Raw genomic sequence first — 19,324 nt, forward strand, 5'->3', positions numbered from 1 at the left:
GATGACCTTGGATGATCTAGTCTTTCCCATCCCCTGGGTCTCAGTTTCTTCATTTGTAAAGCAAAGAGGTAAGGTGAACTGAAGGCTCCCTGCTAGCTCTGACGTTGCTCAAAAACTGCTGCTTAGACTTTTTTTTTTTTCTCATTAAACTTTTTTAATGGGTCTCAAATTCTGTGACAGATTTTTGGTCAAGTTGTTTCCATTAAAAAGTACTGATTTTCAAAACTAATACCTTAAAACTGCCACACACAAAACAAATGGTCCACAAAACATTCTCCTTCCTTCTGAAGGTTTTGCCATGCACTGTTATCATTAACCAGTCTTTTGTTATTAAACTTAAATGGCCAATTGAGACAAACTGTCCTGAGACCATTCTTCCACCACTGATTAAGACTGGGGTGGCAGGTATTGGGGATAATATTCATTTAGCCTTCTGAGCTTTCTGGGCAGACTTGGTGACCTTGCCAGCTCCAGCTGCCTTTTGTCCACTGCTTTGATGACACCCATAGAAACCGTCTGTCTCATGTCACGAACAGCAAAATGGCCCAGAGGAGGATAGTCAGAGAAGCTCTCAACACACATGGGTTTCCCAGGAACCATATCAACAATGACAGCATCACCAGATTTCAAGAGTTTGGGGCCAACTTCCAGCTTTTTCCCAGAACGACGATCAATCTTCTCCTTCAGCTCAGCAAACGTGCAGGCAATGTGAGCTGTGTGACAATCCAGCACAGGTGCATAGCCAGCACTGCTTTGGCCTGGATGGTTCAAGATAATCACCTGAGCTGTGAAGCCAGCTGCTTCCATCGGTGGGTCATTTTTGCTGTCACCAGCCACACTGCCAAAGTGAACATCTTTGACAGACACATTCTTGACATTGAAGCCCACATTGTCCCCAGGAAGGGCTTCACTCAAAGCCTCATGGTGCATTTCAACAGACTTCACTTCAGTTATCACACTGACTGGGGCAAAGGTGACCACCATGCCAGGTTTGAGAACACCAGTCTCCACTCAACCCACAGGGACAGTGCCAATACCATCAATTTTGTAGATGTCCTGGAGGGGCAAACACTAGGGCTTGTCAGTTGGGCGAGTTGGTGGCAGGATGCAATCCAGAGCTTCAAGCAGTGTGGTTCCTCTGTCGTTGCCATCTTTTCAGGTGACTTTCCATCCCTTGAGCCACGGCATGTTAGCACTTGGCTCCAGCACGTTGTCACCATTCCAGCCAGAAACTTGCACAAATGCTACTGTGTCGGGGTTGTAGCCAATTTTCATAATGGAGGCGCTGACTTCCTTAACAATTTCCTCGTATCTCTTCTGAGAGGTGTCACCTTATACAAGGACTTGGGTGGTAGTGTTGGAATATCAGTCTGTGTCTTATCCCTTCACTTCTAAGCCCAATAATTTTTCACTCCCATCTTAATAGGCTTACAGTATTATTTTGAGGACATAATAAGATATTCCCTATTTTCAAGATTTATTCACTCAACAAATGTTTATTGAGTACATATTACGTGCCAGGCATTTTTCTAGGCACTAGAGATACAGTGGAGAGCAAAGTGACTAAATCACTGACCTTATGGATAGTAGAAAAACTAGACAGCAAACAATATAAGTGAGCTGTGTGGTATACTAGATAGTGTTAAGTACTAAGGAGAAGAATAAAGTAGGCAAGGGGGACAGGAAGGGCAGGGGATGGAGTTAGTTATAATTTTAGATTAGGTAGCTAGGGAAGGTCTCACTAAGAAGGTGACATTTGAAAAAAGATGAAGGAACTGAGCAAGGCAAAGGGCATGTGCAAAAGCCCTGAGGTAGGAGCAGCCTGGAATGTTGAACCATGAGGAGGCCAATGCGGCTGGAATGCAGTTCAGGCTTACTAAGTCATTACTAAGTGGGGATGGGGGTCAGAGCATATAAGCCATAGGTCATCAGGACATTGGTTGTTGATTTAAATGAGACAAGAAGCCATTGGAGGGTTTGAGCAGTGGGGTGATGTAATCCAATTTAGTGTCACTGTGTTGAGAATGTCCACAGAGGGACAAGAATGAAAGAGGAAAGATTAGCTAGGAGGCTCCTGCGACAATCCAGCAAAGAGGGGATAGTGCCTGTTCCTGGGTGGGGACCCGTACCAGGGTGGTAGCAACTGGGATTGAGTCTGGCTGTATTTTAAAGTAAAGCTGAGGGGGTTTGTTGATGACTCAGATGTGTGGTGTGCGAGAAAGTGGAATCAAACACGCCCCAGGATTTTGGGTCAGGTCAACTGGAAGAGTGGAGTTACCGCTTTCTGAGATGGGGTTGGCTGTGTAAGGAACAGACGTGGGGGCCGTAACAGGAGCTTGGTTGTGGACACGTGAAGTCTGAGATGCTTTTTGGGCATCCTGTTAGACACTGAACACGAGAAATGCCAAGGCAGTTGAATATGCATACCTGTGGTTCAGAGGAGAGGACCAAGCTGGAGATGCAAGTGAAGTCATTAGCATTTGGATGATGTTAAATGTCATGAGATTAGATGAGATTACTCAGGGAGTGAGGGTAGAGAGTACAGACAGGAGGGCCAGGACTGAGCCCTGGGGCTATCCATGTATAGAGGTTGGAAAGAAGGAGAAACTTGAGGGGGACTGTGGAAACTGAGCACAGAGAGCATGATCCACTGAGCATTCAGAACCATCAGGCAGCAGAGCTGGGGCTGGAGCCCACGTCTTCAGGGTCAGGTTTCAGAACTCTTTCCACGCATCCAAAGCACCTTCTCTCTCGCGGCACCAACTTACTCCTTGAATTGGAATCCTGTCCATGTCCCCTGCGTCCCCTGTTGTTTCATCAGGTCTGAGCAGGACATGATTCGTATCTTGTTTGTTTTGTTTTGTTCTGTATGTTTAAAGTATTTCGTAATGATGAAATACACTGAAATAAAAAGACTTAATGGGAGGCCTAGACCGCCAATATGGATTTGGGCCTTGGACGGGCAAACTCAGAGCAAAGCGAGCTGTTGTTGGAATTGTTTAAAGGAAGGATTCTGTTGTCTGGGATCCTGTTGGCAAGTCTGGGCCACATGGGAGTGGATTCAATAAGCTGGATAGTCCCAGGAGATGGGCAAGATGGAATAATGTCACAGGATAAACAGCTGAATGGGAGGTGAGAGTCCTCACTTCTAAAATAGGTGAGCATCATCTAAGACCTTGGGTCTGGACTGCATCTATGCTGTACCCTTTGGGTCCCCGGGGCTTGCTGTGTTTGGTGCTGACCTGTTGGCATGTTACTTTGCAGAGACTTCCCCTGGGACTGGAGGATATTGGAGGGTAAGATATGTTCCCACCCACACTAATCTGTTCATCATCCTGCGCTCTGGGCAACATCCAGGCTCGACACATCTTCCCCTGTCTTAACACTGTCTTGTCCTAACGCCCCACTTCTCAGACAGGCCTCCCTAGCAGCCTTTGCCTAAATATTAGCAGGGTCCTGGCTCTTTTTCCTGTGATCAGAAGCTCACTGCTGGGAATTGAGCCTGTGTTTTTTGCATACAAAAGACATTTTCCTTATCTTCTTGAAAAAAGGCCAACACATACCAGACGCAGGAGGTGGTCACAAAGGCCCTGTTTGTCTCTTTCCCTCAAGTTCAGAGAATGCCCTGGCTTCCTTTCTGGAGACAGCACCGGTGCCAGAAAGTCCAGGGACCTGAAAACAGTTACTGCCTTCAGGTTTTGGTCCCTGCCCTTTTCCCCCTCTACTCTCTACTAATTCACCCTCAAATGTGAACAGAGGTTTGAATCTCTTCAAAGTGGCTCTTCTAGGCCCAGCCCTAGGTTCTCAGAGCCCCTGGAAGCCGATTCTTACCCTCCCTCTCCTCGGGCCTGCCCTTGTTCAGGACCAGAGGGTGCCTCACTTGTTGGGAAGCCATGTGGAGTTTCCCTACCTTTAGGCTCTTCTCCCGCAGTTTACTCTCTGCACTAAAGCCTGATTTGAAAAGTAAAGCTCATCACGTCTCTCCCTGGTCTAAAACCCTCAAATGTCTCCCCATTCCCAAAACCACGCTGAGCATCCCAGGTCAGTACTTCCTGATGCTGTTCTTTTTTCTCCCAATTTCTCTGGCTCTCCAGGGACACCAAGTCTCTCAGTTTCCCCTAAACACCCTATCATACCCCTGCTTCCTCACATGCTATTGCCCATGCCTGGGATGCTTTCCCCTTCTTCAGTTTACCACTGCAAAGTAAAAGAGCACTGTTCTTGCCAGGAAGACACTAATGCAGAAATGGCTTAGCGACGGTGTTGCTGCTGAGCCGCAGAGAACTCCTGGATCTAGGGCTAGAGCAGCAGGGTGTCTGCCTCTCCTCCACCTCTCACCAGAAGCATGACCTGGGTCAAAAAACCCAAGCTTGGGAAATAAAGGCTCCCAGCATTCTTCAGGGGTCTCACATGAGCAGGACAGCCTGGAAACGTGCATCTCAAACTGGGTGCACATTAGAATCACCTGGGGGAATTTTAACTCCCACCCCCCAAGCCCCCAGGGCTCAGCCTTACTCCAGACTCATTATATCTGAGTCTCTGGAGGGATTGAACCAGACATCAGTATATCTTTAAGGTGGTTAAAAAATTTTAAACTGGGAGTTTCCTGTGTGCTGCCTAGTTCAAGAACCACTGGTATAGAACCAGTGGAGCGAGAGCCTGGGCTCCAGAGTCCATCAGAACTGGTTTCAAATCCCAGTGCCCCTAATCTCCTAGCTGCAAGATCTTAGGTCACATTGTTTTAAATACAAACTTTTAATTTTAGAATACTTTTAGATTTTTAGAAGAGTTGTGAAGATGATAGAGAAAGTTCCCATATACGCTTCACCAGTTTCCCCTGTTATTAACATCCCACGTTAGTATGGTGCATTTGTCACAATTAATAAACCAGTATTGATATATTATTCTTAACTATTCAGATTTCCTTCGTTTTTACCTAATGTCCTTTCTCTGTCCCAGGATGTCATCTAATGATGTCTTCTTAGGCTCTGTATTAGTTTCCATGAAGGGCTGCCATAACAAAGCACCTCCAACTGGGTGGCTTAAAACAACAGAAATGTGTTGGCTCACAGTTGGCAGGGCTATGCCCTCTCTGCAACCTGTAGGGGATACTCCTTCCTTGTCTGTTCCTAGCTTCTGCTAGAATGCCATTCCTTGGCATTCCTTGGCTTGCCGCTGTGGGATTTCAATCTCAGCCCCCATCGTCACATTGTGTTCTGCCCTCATGTGTCTGTTTCTCTGTGTCTCATCTTCTCTTAAGGACACCAGTCATCACCTACTCCAGTACGACCTTGTTTTAACTAATTACATCTGCAAGGCCCCTATTTCCAAATAAGGTCCTGTTGGGAGGTACTGAGGGTTAGGACCTCAGCGTATCTTTTGAGGGATACAGTTCAACCTATTTCAGGTTCCTCTTGGCTGAGACAGTTTCTCAGACTTTCTTTGTTTTTGACGATCTCCAAAGTTCTGAGGCGTGTTGGTCAAGTATTGTGTAAAATATTCCACAGTGGGGAGTTTTCTGATATGTTTCTCAGGATTAGAGTGGGCTTATGAGATCTGGGGAGGTGGAACACAGAGGTACAGCAACATTTTCATCACAGCATATCAAGGTCACAAAGTATCAGTGTGACTCACCTCTGTTGATATTAACTGTGCTCATGTGGCTGAGGCAATGTTTTGTCAGGTTTCTCCTCTATAAAGTGGCTCTCCCCTCACCCCATTTCCATACTGTACTCTTTAGAAAGAGGTCACTATAGGCAGCCCACACTTAAGGGATGGGGAGTAATGTTCTACCTCCTTTACGGCAAAGTATTTACATAAATTATTTTTTATTCTCCTCTATTTCTTTATTCAATTATTTATTCATATAAGTATATATTTATGGGTATTTATTTTGTACTTTGAGTTATAATCCAATAATATTTTGCTGCTCAAATTATACCAGCTTTTACCATTGGAGCTCTTCCTGTTGGTTCCTGTGTCACACACCCCCATCATTGTGTGACTTACTTAATTTCTGGTACCAGATACTTTTGTATCATCTTGTATATTTCCTGCCCTGGTCCTAGAATCAGCCATGTCTTCAAGGAGCCCTTATTTCTTTTATTGCAGAATAGTATTAGAAACAAAAATCTGGATAATACGTGTGCTCATTGCTACTGGGGTATTGTTGTGTCTAGGTAGAGCCACATTTTTAACCTCACCGTGCTTCAGTTTGCTCAGTTGTAAAATGGGGATAATAATAGTACTTTTGTCATAGGTTATTTTGAGGACTAAATTAGAGAATTGTGTAAGAGCTTAGTGTGGTCTCAATCATATGGTAAATACTCAAAAGTATTTTAGTGATTATCTCCCATAGACCTTTTTATTTTGAGCTAATTTAGTTTCCAAAGTTCTTTCCTATATGCTAATTCATCTGATTCAACAACCCTCAGACAGGGGTAGGGCAAAGATTTTTCTGCCAGTTTATAGATGGAGAACTTAAGTGGATAAAGAAGTCAACATATGCTTGCATGAGAACCTAAGTCTCTTGATTTCATGCCCCATACTAGACCCAGATTGGCCACCGTCTCTGCTGCATGAGGGGTATGGATTTTCCTTCCATGATTGTTGCCTACCTTTACTTGAAGGACTTCTTAGTGTTGCTGGTTCTTTGATTCCTGCCACCTGGGAATAAGGTTAACTCGTGGCAGAAGGAAAGTACATACTCCAATTCAGAGCAGGCCGTGCATAGACCTCGCGCCATATTTTCTGAACCAAACAATTGAACACATGATCCGAAAAAAATGGTTTTTCTATTCTAGGTGTGGGCGACAATCCAGAAGTACAATTTGGATATTGAAAGACTGGCATCCTGGGATATTCTGATAACTTACAGGAACAATAGAACAAGGTATTTAATCAGAACTGACCTGAAAAGCCTAAGAAGTGCTTTTGTATCGATAATTTGATCTTCCCATCAATCTCCCTCTCTCTCTTCATGGTTCAGGGATCCTAATTGGATACAGAGAAATGTTGATAAACGAAAACACAACTCACCAGAACTATCAGTACATGAAAAACATACAAGCCAAACAGGATGCTTTGACTCAAAACAGATGTTTATTGGAAGTAACGTGTAGTTACAGCTACACATGTAGAGCAACAGCTTCTGTTGCTAATGAAATCGGGCACGATCATTATTGCTGATAACAACATTCATGGCACGGAATCATAGCTTTAGATATGCTAAGTATATTCCGGGAGGTGGAGTTTGGTTGTATAGAAGAGACCTTTCTAAGAGCACGTTTTGAGGTTCAAATTGGCTATGTTTGGAGGTAGTGAGTTTCCCATCTTTAGATATGTTCAAGAACGAGGTCATAGAGTTAGACAATATGGTCCTAACAGACACTCCAACCTTCTGCTTCTATGACTCTGTGAGACAGTTGGTTTTCTTGGACCTTAGCATCAGTGCGGGGGCTGGTATATCTGGTAAACGTTTGTAGATCAAGGGTAAGCCCAAGTCCAGCAGCACATCTAGACATCCCTCAGAATCAGGATGAAATTGCAATTGGGGGAATAAACAGGATAAACTGGGTCCAGCCAGAATTTGTACACAAATTCCAAGGCTGCTTCAAGTCTCAGAGTTGTCTGATTTTAAGGAGAAAGTTTCTTTTAGATGTTGGCTCTGGTCCTGGAGTCAGAGCACTGGTCTGCTGGACATGTCCTTTTTTTTTTTTTTTTTTTTTTCAGTATGCGGGCCTCTCACTGTTGTGGCCTCTCCCATTGCGGAGCACAGGCTCCGGATGTGCAGCCTCAGCGGCCATGGCTCACAGGCTCAGCTGCTCCGCGGCATGTGGGATCTTCCCGGATCGGGGCACGAACCCGTGTCCCCTGCATCGGCAGGCAGAGGACATGTCCTTTTTGTGAGGGAAGACAGTGTAATCTGAGGAAAGCCTGAGTGGACATGGACTCTTGTTGTCCTTCTACCTGGAAGGCCTCCCTCTGTCTTACCTGTGGAAATGCCCACCCTCTTCAAGGCTCAGCTCCAACACCATCTCCTCTGGGATGTCTTCCTGACGCCCCCTCCTCCAACGTCTCCATACTAGAATGGCCTTTCTTTCACCTCTGTGCTATTCTGACACATAGCACTTGGTGGGGTTCATTCTGTTCATGATAGACACTTGTGTATGTGTCAGCTCTTCCTGTAGGAGCTCCTGGAAGGTATGAGTCATGTTCCCCTCATCTTGGTGGTCCGCATAGCAGTCAGCATAACCTGGCACGTGGGGGCACCCAGGCAGTGCTGTGAAATTGGAAGCCATGGTGTTTGGAATGCCTTAGGGTAGTTCCAAAACTTTGCATTGCAATTCTTCTCTGGTGTCTGAAGTAGAGCTCCAGTTTGCTTGACAAATGTCTGGTGAGATTGAGTATGATTGCCATCTTCCATTTACAGAATAAACAGCAGGGCACAGAGAGGTAGAATGACTTACTCAGAGAATCAAAAGCAGGCTGTGAGCTTAGGGCTTAGTGTCCATAAGTTCTCATTCCTCAGTATCATCTTCTTTCAGCAAGAGACCCTGAACTACTCCAGCAGCTGCAGTGCAGGTCGAGAAACGAAATCTCCCATGAAGACCAAATTTGATAGAACAGAAGCCAGGGACTTGGGGCTTCTGATCCCTTGAAGGGCTTAAATCTCAGAGCTCTGGAGGGAAGGAGGTCCCTGGAAGCTTCCGGAGAGAGGAGGTGGCTCTTGGAGAGGAGAGGCATCCTGCTTGGGAAGCACTTATGACTCTGCAGGGCTGGGGTGTTCAGGGTGAAGAACAGGGGTGAGGAACCAGGGGAATGGTGGCTTGGGGTCAGCTGTGGACACAGGGAGGGAGAGTGCAGGGGCCTGAGTCTAGCCTCTCAGGGCCTACCTTGTGCAACTCAGGTTCCCAGGAAGAAAAGGAGGCTGGTGCCTAGAACAGAGGCTCTGCTTAGGAATAAGGAAAGGCCCCTTGGCTAGCACTTCGCCAGGGCTATGTCCTTGGGAACTAGGGTGTGGTGCACAGGGGTGGGTGTTGCAGTAGCAGCAGTGTTTGGTCTGCAACAAAGTTCTATTGAACCTAAGGCAATTTTTGCCTTTCGGTTATTTTGGCTTTAACTCATCTCTTCAGGGAGAAATGGCTTCATTGGATCCTAGATTGTCAGAGCTGGGAGGGTCCTTTGGGATGAGGGGAAGGGAGTTGCATAGAGTCACAGGGAGCTGTGGGCAGAGTTGGTTCTAGAACCTGGTGTCTGACTTCCTAATTCACCATTCCCAGTCTCCCCACCCTGTGAGAGTGCCTGCTTCTCTCAGGCACTCTCACAGTTTGGTATCCAGCTCATGGTCATAAGAGCATCACTATGGGACATGCCATAGACTAAGAACATTGTCTCTTTTACCTTTTTGTGGGGGGGGTGGGGATTGGGAATGGGAAATGCGTGGTAGCAAAGAAGCATGGAGCATTCGGGGGCAGGTGAAGGAGACGGTCAAGGTTGAGGGGAGCGGTGCACACTGGTCAGCCCTAAGGCCCAGCCAGGATTCGTAAGAGAATGTAATGCGCCTGGTAGACACACCAGCCTTCTGCTAAGTCATATTTATTGAGCACTTAGTTTATGCCTGCACTGTGCTACACTGTGCTACGTGTTATATGTATATTAACTAAATTTGATCCTCATCAGACTTTTATGAGGTAGGTAAGGTATGCCATTTCCATAATATGGACAAAGAAACTGAGGCTTAAAGACGTGAAGTCACCTGCCCAGTGTTACAAAGCTAGTAGGTGATACAACCTGGATTCTGACCACCCTGCTACTCTGCTTCTTTAAAGAGAGTGAGAAGGGGGCTGAGATGCCCCCTTTATTGGCCAGTAATAGATGGGCCGAATGAGGTGCGTGTAGGGCAAGGGGCACCTTGCATCAGATAACCAGCCTCTGCTGCTGACTGACCATGGACAGGTGAGGAAGAAGGTGAGGAACCGAATTCAATTCCTCATCCCAGTGACCCTCTGTATCCAGTCCTTGTTGTGAAAGGTGTAGGAATACACTCCGTAACGGTCCTTCTTTCCACAGTCCACACCCCAGGACACCGTGCCCACTAGGTACCATTGGCCTCTCTCTATATCCAAGGTCACCATGGGCCCTCCAGAGTCACCCGCACAGGCATCCTTCCCACCTAGAGGAAGAAGTGAGGCAGGTTAAAGCGTCTCCTTCCCTAGCCCCAAATCCAGAGAAGCCGCCTTCTCTCCACAACTGCCTTGTAGTTCAGAGAATCGGGCACCAGGGGGCGCAGTAGACCATTGGACCCAGACCTGGATTCTGAGCTGTTGTAGGTCAGACCTCCTCAGACCTCAGTGATTTTAGAAAGTGCAAGTTAGGACTCTCTCATTCCACAAGGGAAAAGCTGGGCTGGGAGAAGGGAATTATGGAAGTTCCTTACTTAGCCCCCCTTCTCTTCGATGCAGCTTCTTCAGTGGAATCCTTCCTCTCATGACCGTCCTCCCTCTCCCCCGCCTCGCTCCTGCCTGTCCGCCGCTGCTCAACCTGCCAGCTCCAAGGTCTCCAGTCCTTCCACTGCCAGGCTCAGCTCCCCTCCCTGGCTGGTGGTGCCCTGTTGTACGCTGGCCTCCTGACTTACCTTCCTTCTCCCCAGCACAGATCATGTCTCTGGTCACTTTCTTCTTCAGTGGGGTATAGGCCTCCTGGCAGATGCGGTGGTCAACAACTGGGATTTCGATCTGGAACACAAGGCCACTGTTGGTCCCCACCCCTGGCTGAGGAGCCCTGCTGCTCTGACACCCCTAGAGCTGACTCATCCCCATCCCCTTCCTGGATGAGCCTGGGTCTGCCTCAGACCTGGCCTCAGAAACTACCTATGGTACAGGTGAAGGAACACTGAATGCAGAATCAGGAGATCCATGTTCTGGTACAGTCTTAGTCATGAACTTGCTGTGTGACCTTGCACAGGTCATTTGCCCTTTCTGGGCCTCAGTTTTCTCATCTGTAAAATGGAGATAGTAATACTTGCCTAGCACATGCATGATCTCAAATATGGCAGTGTATGCAAAACCGATGGGCAGTCTTCTCTTCCTCACTCTTACCACTACTGGTTGCGGGACCTGGGGCACGTAGCCTTCACCACTGTGTTCTCAGATCTCTGAGACTCTGTTTCCTTATCTGAATAATGGGAGTCACAATATTTGACATACTAATCGCAAAGAGTTGTTGTGCGAAGAGGAGATGAATGAGCAGATATTCTGTAAACTACAACACCGCATAAATAGTAGGTGGTGTAGGGTTAGTGAGGCTCGCCTAGCAGCAAGCATTCACTTACGTTCTCCTCCACCACAGTGTGAGCTTCCAGACACTCGGTCTGTATGTCGTCCATTTCTATCTCACATAGCTTGGAACATGGTCAGCACTCAGGAAATGTTATTGTGAATTGAGGTGATACACTGATACATAAAGTAAGGTATTGTGATTGTTACTGCCCTTGATTCAGCTCGGGGGTAAACGTTGGATGGATGTCTAGAATAAAAAGAGGAAACCTATGAGTTTCCTTCAGCCAAACCAAGAACTGAATGGGTCACACTCCCTCCAAAAGCACAACTCCTGTTGGCCCTTGCTGGGAGGGGCCCAGAGGCATTCAGGTCTCTTTGGGGCCGTGGCCTTCCCAGAGAAGTGGCGAGAGGAAGTCAGGCAGGGTGGTCGTGAGCACGTGTCCTCAGCAAACTGTTGATTGCCTGACTGACCTCTGTCCATCGCTCATGCATCATTTAAGTGTCACTTCCTCTGGGAAGCCCTTCTGTACCCCTGAGACAAGGTCAGAGCCCCTGCTGTACATTCCGGAGCATCTTGTACCTCTTCCTCATTCCATTGATCACATTGATAACTACTTTCTGTCTATCCCACTTGACTGTAAGCCCAAGGAGGCCAGGGGCCAGATCTGTGCTCTTACCTCCCAGCATACCTAGCAGTTAATACAATGTCTGGTACACAGGAGGCACCGAATAAACACTCTAGAGTTAACGACTGAAGGGCTAAATTGTTGTTGCCAATCCAGAATTTTAAAGTACGCTAAAATAATGCATGTTGAAGGGTTTAGAGACTAGCTGTGGCGGTCCTAGAAGCTGGTAATGTCCGAGCCAGGCAGCTCCTGGAGGACATCTAGTGTTGCCCCTGACTTTGCAGCCTGAGATACTACACTGCAGTCTAGAGAGGCAGGATGACTCGTTTAAGATCTCGCAGCAGGTTACTAGGAGCCAGGACTTGGAGCCATGGCTCCTTACTCCTGGTCCAGTGTTCTTTTCTGATATGACAAGAACGTAAACTTCTACATGCAACAGTCAAGTTCATTGCTGCAAGGACTGCAGCTCTCAAGGCCCACTCCTTGGCCCATTCTTGGTTACTCTGTTATGTGAACCTTCATGATGTATATAGATGGATCACCTTTGGGGGAGTCCAAGACGGCTGTTCTCTGGAAGAATTTCCATAAATTGAGACTTTAATAAGCTACAGAAACATTAAGCAATGTTTAGAGACTAGAGCCCTATGACATGCAGAGCAAACAGATCAAACTAGTTGGGATTCAGTCTCATTTAACTTTGAAGGTGAGTTTGGGCCCCTGGTACCTCTCTCACCCACCCCCTGCCGAAGCCTCTAACCCCCTAAGGGGCACTATGGTGCAGAAAGGTCCAATGTAGGGCAGAGGTGTCACCCTCTGAAGGGTATAAATTGAACTTCACCTCCATCAGGGTCTCCGGGAACCTTTGCAAGAACTGCTTCCCCCAGCCACTGACGATGACCATGGTCCCTGGAGGAGAGAAGACACAGTGAGAGCAGAGAGGCTGTCTGGGGGGTTTTCAGAGGGTGACATCTTGCAGCCCCATCATCCTCTGCCTGTGGAGGAAGGGCTGAGTTTGCCCCCTCAGAGAATGGCAGCACGGTGGGGGAGAAGACTGCTGGGTTGAAGGTTACCCACGACAGAGGTTTAGGCATTTGTTTCTATGAGACGTTAGCTGGTTTATTTGTTTAGTTGCCTGTTCTCTCCCACTCCCAGCTAGCTTGGAACCTAGACTCCATGAGAGCAGTAATCTCATATATCTTATTCAGCGCTGTATCTCCACGCCTACAGCAGTTCTGACACATAGTAGATGCTCAATCAATAACTGAATAAATACAAAGTCCAGCTTAGCCCACAATATGCTACGTTCCCTCCCCTTCTGAGTCTCAGTTTCTCCATCCATAAAATGAAGAGGCTGGACTTGGTATTCTCTAAAACCCCTCCCAGCTCTGATATTCTAGAAGCCTATGAAGTTGGCAGACCTCGAGGCAGTGTGGAAATGGGTTGAGCACTGATAGAACACTTATCTCTTCATTTGTAAAAGAGCCTGGATACTGAAAACAACATTGGGCTTTAAGTTGGAAGATCTGAATTCTATCCCCAGATCTACTTCTTACAAGCTGAATCTTGGCTAAGTCACTGTACCTTGCTGAGCCTGTTTTCTCATCTGGAAAACGGGACTACAATACCACCTCATAAGGCTTTTATAAGTAGTACATAAATTAATTAATGTAAATCAGGTGGCACGTGGTAGGCGCATGGCATCTGATGAATCAGAGCCATACCTGTGCCTTTCCTGTTGGCTTACTTCTCCTGAATACTTCTCAGATCCCATTCAGCCATTTAAAAAAATACCTTCTTTGAACTAAACGAGGTTATCTGTGACATGGCTCCACTGAATTTAGAACAGGATGGAACAAAAGCCAACTGCCCTGGGTTGGACTCTCACTCTGTGTTGGATATGTTTGATTATTATTTCACTTAAACATCACAACCACCCATGGGATATTATCCCCAGTGTAGAGGGAAGGGGCTTGAGGTTTGGCAACTTCCTCAAGGTCACCCAACTAGGAAATGGCAGCATGGGGATTTGAGCCTGTGCTGGTGATGAAGCTATTGTCTCTCAGCTCCAAACGTACCCTTCTACACTCTACTTTGTGATGCTGCGAATGGGACTCTGAAATGGCAGATCTGCTTTGTCAGGGGTGTTCCTGAAAATAGGGGGAACCTCCAGGAAGGCTTGCCATTCCTGTTGGCATCACCCTAGCAATGGTTCCTCACCCCAGCACTGGCGGTTGGTCCCAGCTGTTCTCCCTAGCACCATCAGCACAGGGCCTCTTTTGCAGTGTCTGAGTTCCTGCTTCACAGACCCCTGTCAAGCTTCTAGGTTCTATGTCTCCAACTTCTTCTCTTTGTTCCTCCAGCCCCAGGAGTGGTGGTTTCTTCCTGCAAGTGCTATCTCTATTATCTCAGCATCCCCCTTTACTTCTCCAGTCCTCCAATACCCTGTATTAGATTCTCTCTGATATAATAACTGGTCTGGTTTCTGTTTTCCTATCTGGACCCTGACTCATTTAGTGCTTGCAGTACTGATCAAGCCTGCCTGTTTACCTTGGAACCAGCTTTGACTCAACTGTTTTAGGGGCGGCAGCTGAGGAATCACACAGACATGGTCAGCTGGCTCAGTTGGCACCAGAGCCCGACCAATGCTGGAGAAGAAGGCTCTATGGAGGTACCAGGTGCTCTGCAGATGTGGAATCACAGGTGGGGGTGGTACCTTCCTGCGGTGGCCCCTGGGGCAGACAGATGGGCATCACGAAGTCATTCAGCACCGGGTTCTTCGACAGCTCCACCAGAGCCACGTCATTCTCAAACGTGTTGGGGTTATACAGGGGATGGAGGAAGATTTGTTTGACGTTGAGACTCTGTTCATTCTCATCTGACCGGTACCTCCAATGCTTGCCTGGGAAAGAAGAAGGCGTGTGAGGTATGAGGGCAATGCAAGCTTAGAGGATAAGGTCGCACCTTGTTCCCTGTCAGCCCCTGCCCCATTCAGCCCATGTTTCCAGCCTTAACCCTTATACTGCCCTTCATCTACCTTTTTCAAGGCATCCCATCCTACCTGCCCTTCTCCACATATTCTCATGGCTCTGACCTCTGTCTTTCTTCATGACCTGATCCCATTGCCTTATAATACTCATTCCAGTGCCCATTGCCATATGTCCAAGGCTTCCTTGCCTGGGTCATGTGTTGCCTCCCTCCATGAAATCTCTCAGAGTCTTGAGTTAGATTCTTCAATTAGGAATCTCTTCCCTACGAACTCCCATGCCCTTTATCTGTTCCTCTCCTATAGAACTTACTGCTTCCTACCTTATATTCGAGGTCTGTGTGCTCACATTCTATTCCTTTATTAGACTCTAAGTCCCTGTGGGCAGGAACTTGTGTAGTTATATGCTGGCATAGTGTCAGGACATAAATATGTGCTGAACTAAACTGAATCAGCCAGTGGTCTTGATTTTACAAAGGAGAGGGGAAGCTTGATTGTTTGTGTATGATCCACTTGAAACCACGGGTTCACAGAAGCCTGAAGCACTTTTGGAAATTATCCAGATGAGGCTCTTTATTGTAAAAACTGAGGCTTCACCTTCAGTGACCTGCTCATGGTCCCACCACCTGAGAATCACAGCCTTGGGCTTAGATGCAGGTCCCTGCCCTCCAGTCCTGACTCGTCCTTCATCCCAGGCACCTTCCCTGATGACTGAGTGAGTGAGTGGACACACCCCATCCCCAGAACCGCAGCTGGCTGCAGGAATCACCTTGCTCCGCACTCACCCATGATGATTTTGAAGGCAGAGGGGCTGAGCAGGTCCAAGCCATGTAGGGTTGCGTCCTCTGAATCCAGCGATTGGTGAAGGCAGTGAGCCGCGGTCACAATCCACTTGGAGCCTGGGAACAGAATTGTGCACACACACTGTCCTCACGGCCCCATCCTGCTTCCCACAGCCTCAAGCTGAGGGCTTTCAGACCCCTCCTCTCCATGGCACCCCTCTCCCTTGCGTTTCACAGCCTCAAGCGGAAACGCATATGATCCTGATCTGAAAACGGGGAGTTGAATCTGAGATTTCATCTGCCTTCTCCAACCTAGGCCCAAACTGAATGTTTTAAAGATGATTTCAGGTCTCCCTTAAACCCATGGGGTTGGCGAGCTCCGGACAGCCCAAGGTGTGCACAAGAAACTTTGTGTTCACTGGCTGCCCCTCCGGTCTTGCTGCTCAAGCCGTGGTCCCTGGACCAGTAGCCTCAGCCTCCCCTGGGAGCTTCTTGGAAATGCAGACTCTGAGGCCCCACCGTACGTCTACTGAATCAGAATCTGCATTCAGTAGTAAATTCTGAGGGTTTTAATAAGATCTCCAGGTAATTTCTATGCATATTAAAGTTTGGAAAGCACTGTTGTACGTGGTTCTTCTCAACTTTGGGTGCACGTTTAGAATCACCTGGGGAATTAAAAACAAACAAGCAAACACATCCCCCAAAATAGTACCTGGGCCTGAAGCCAGAGCATCTATGTCATGGGAGTGAGGCACAGGTACAAATACACTTTAGAAGTGCCCCCAGATGATTCTACTGCCATCAGGGCTGAGAACCGCTGCTCCGATCCAAACCTCTCATTTTATAGACATGGATTCTGAGGCCTGGAGGAGAGCGAGGATGTCTAGGGCAACTCTGCAGGTTGGTGGCAGGGCCAGGGCCAGACCCTGGGTGTCCTGATGGTCAGCTGAGCACATCTCTTGCATCTTGGCTGTCTTTTTCCCTTGATGGACAGGTCCCTGCCCTTTGCTCAGTATGGGGTCAGGCTTCGGTTCATCCTTAAGGTTGAACAGATGACAAACCCATAAATAGCTGAGGCCAGAGACATGCTGGGTTGAGCCAAGCAGAAAGAAAGGCACCAGGGCTTTGGGATGGGGTATCGGGGCCAAGTACAGAGCCCAGGGCAGAGTCCCTTTCTGCAGCAGGTCCCGGGCTCCACTTGGCCCTCTCAGGAGCAGCTATGTTCCCTGGCTACTGGCTTCTGGATAGAGCTCCGCACAGGCCACCCTCTTTTCCCTGGTGGCATTTTTGATCCCTGTCCACAGCCAGGGGCTGTTGACTAATTTTCCAGGTAGGTAAAGTGGGATGAGGTACCCAGATTAGGGAGCCTGCCTTGGAGCGGGGCTCTGGGCTATTTAGATGAACCTGGGGTATGCAGCGGTGGGTCCAAAGACATGGCTTTGCCTCGTAGCTCTGCAAACACTGAGTCCCTGAGCCAGAACCCAGGCTTTAGGGTGGGCACTGAGCGGGAGCTTTCTGTCTGTCCCTCAGCTCCTTCCCTGCTTCCTCTGCCCTCTCCTGTCTTTCCCTCTCTCTACAAAACTAGACAACAGAGGAGGAGAGAGATTCTAGACGAGGAGAGCTGTGGGGAGGGCTGAGTAAGTCAGATCTTGTAGCTTGGCTGAGGGTAGAGAAGTGGGAATAAACACGCATTAGACACAAGTGAGTGCTGAACATCATTGAACTTAAACACTCAAGGCTTCAGAAAACTAATCTAACTCTTAAAACCGTGGGCAGTGATCCATCTATTTACTTACATTCTAAAAAAGCCAGAAATGTCTTTGCTCCCTTCTGCTCTCCCTGCCGGCTCCTCCCCTCTCTTTGCTTCTCTTCTGATGCGTTCTTTTCTGGGTCCTCCCTGCTTTTCTATGCCTTTCACAATTCTCTCTCTCCCTCTCTCTCTCTGTCTCGTCTCATGCCCCACCAGTTTCTCTTCCTCCGGTTGTATTTGTTTCCTTTCATTTTCCCCTTAATTTCTCTTCACTTCCCTCTCTAGTTCTCTCATATGCCCTCCGTCTCTTTCTCTATCTTTGTCCTTGTCCTTCTAAGCCCTCTCTCTGTCTCTCTGCCCCTTCTCATTCTTGGCCCTCTCCCCTGCCTGCTTCCCACTGGGCTCCCCTTTAACCTGTGCTCACTCACTGTGCCCCTTTGGGAGGCTCCATAGGGGAGACCACTCATCTTTGTGTTTGTAGGAATATAAGGATCAAACCCTCTGCTGGGTTACCATTTCACACACCTCGGGGATGTCCAGACTGCAGTCTCACCAGAGCCTGCACCTCCCCTCGGGGATCCCAGTCGGGGAGCTGTCCTCACCTGAGTGTACCCTGGAGGAGGAGGGTAGGTCAGTGCGAGGCGAGACCGGCAGCCCCAGAGCTGCCCAGGCAGAAGTGGACCCATCCATGCCTTCTTCCTCTGTGATAGGGTTAGAGAGACTCTAGATTGCTATTAATTTTTATTATGATGTCAGAGCTGGGATGGACCTTAGGTCATTTGGACTAAACTGGCAGGAAGAGCCATCAGTCATTTCTTCCCTACCTTTGCTCCCACTGCCAATCACATTCAGTCCACTACAAAATTCTCACAATCTTATTTCTCAATGGCTTTGAATCAGCCTGGTTTCTATTCCTCAGCCCCTGTCCTTTTTCTGAGGCTAATGACTTTCCTCCCCACTATTGCACTATAGCTGCCTCACTGGACTCTTGGCTTCCAGATTCACCCTTCTTTCAATCCATGCTGTCTCAGGAGAGAACTTTCCAGAACATGCTTATAAACCTGGAGCAGCATTCAAGAAAAGATCTAAATTCCCAAGCATGGCATTCAAGGCTTTGTAAATCTCCCTTCTCTGACTCCTCTAGTGTGGGTTTCCTGGTTCCCCCTGGTCCCACGGCGCTGGCACACCCTCACTTTGAGCCGCATGTAAGTGCCTTGTGTTGTAATCCATGTTTAAGGGTCTGACTCCCTCACCCTTCTCAGTGCCAGAGAATGACCAGGGCTCGGGAAGTGTTGTTGGCTGAAGGAGCCAGCTAGAACAGAACACGTGTCTCCTGGCTCCAGCTAAGGTTTCTTTCTGCCACTTTGTACTTCTGGGTCCCGCTACTACTGTGGAAGATTCTCAGTGAAGAAATCTTGTCAGTCTCCAGGAAGAGGGTCAGGTCCCTTTCCTTCTACCCTAACCTCTAATCCTGGGTCCCCCAGCCCTTCCACCTTCAACTTACCTAAAAGGGAGCCCCCGCAGAAGGGCTGCCCATTCAGGTGTGACAGCATGGCAATCCATGGGGTGGTGCCCTTCTGGGCTGGGCGTCCACTGAAGATCCTGGCCATCAGATTCCGGGAGAACTTGGGGATCCCACACACTGCAGCCAAGGGAGGGAGGACAGATCACACTCTGGGCTCCATCTTGCCCTTTGCCAGAGCTACTAGCACATCACCCTCTGTTAGGAACATCTGTTATTTTTGATATCCCAGCATCCATTGCTCCTTTCAGTAACAGCACCCCAATTTTCCTCTAGGGCCCACTCTTCCCCCATTTCTTGTCCATATAGCCTGAGTTGCAGTGATCTTACCTCTGGTTCTAGGGGTAGGAATGTGACCCAGACCTGACTAATGAAAGCCTCT

General features: G+C 48.0%; 1 protein-coding gene, 1 long non-coding RNA gene and 1 pseudogene across 3 annotated transcripts in view; 1 reads left to right on the forward strand and 2 right to left on the reverse strand.

The window, feature by feature from the left end:
* Window positions 1–421: 421 nt before the first annotated feature.
* Window positions 422–2,377, reverse strand: LOC137224280 (elongation factor 1-alpha 1 pseudogene; annotated as a pseudogene).
* Window positions 2,378–2,881: 504 nt separating this feature from the next.
* LOC137224466 (uncharacterized) lies at window positions 2,882–6,892 on the forward strand. The gene is made up of 3 exons (XR_010943348.1): window positions 2,882–3,157; window positions 3,265–3,296; window positions 6,804–6,892. It is a non-coding gene; the product is annotated as an uncharacterized lncRNA (long non-coding RNA).
* Window positions 6,893–7,087: 195 nt separating this feature from the next.
* MASP1 (MBL associated serine protease 1) overlaps window positions 7,088–19,324 on the reverse strand; it is a 63,421-nt gene continuing 51,184 nt past the window's right edge. The window contains exons 11-16 of one of the 2 annotated variants that reach the window (XM_067738375.1): window positions 18,925–19,062; window positions 15,674–15,787; window positions 14,619–14,804; window positions 12,744–12,811; window positions 10,637–10,736; window positions 7,088–10,174 (exon numbers count right to left, since the gene is read on the reverse strand). In XM_067738375.1, coding sequence (XP_067594476.1) covers window positions 9,984–10,174; window positions 10,637–10,736; window positions 12,744–12,811; window positions 14,619–14,804; window positions 15,674–15,787; window positions 18,925–19,062 — 797 coding nt within the window. In that variant the 3' untranslated portion in view covers window positions 7,088–9,983. Of the gene's footprint in view, window positions 10,175–10,406; window positions 10,737–12,743; window positions 12,812–14,618; window positions 14,805–15,673; window positions 15,788–18,924; window positions 19,063–19,324 lie in introns of those variants that run through there. The other variant, XM_067738374.1, reaches the window with a different exon arrangement.

Source organism: Pseudorca crassidens, chromosome 5 (assembly GCF_039906515.1).
Source record: "Pseudorca crassidens isolate mPseCra1 chromosome 5, mPseCra1.hap1, whole genome shotgun sequence".
In the NCBI taxonomy this organism is placed as follows: Eukaryota; Metazoa; Chordata; class Mammalia; order Artiodactyla; family Delphinidae; genus Pseudorca; species Pseudorca crassidens.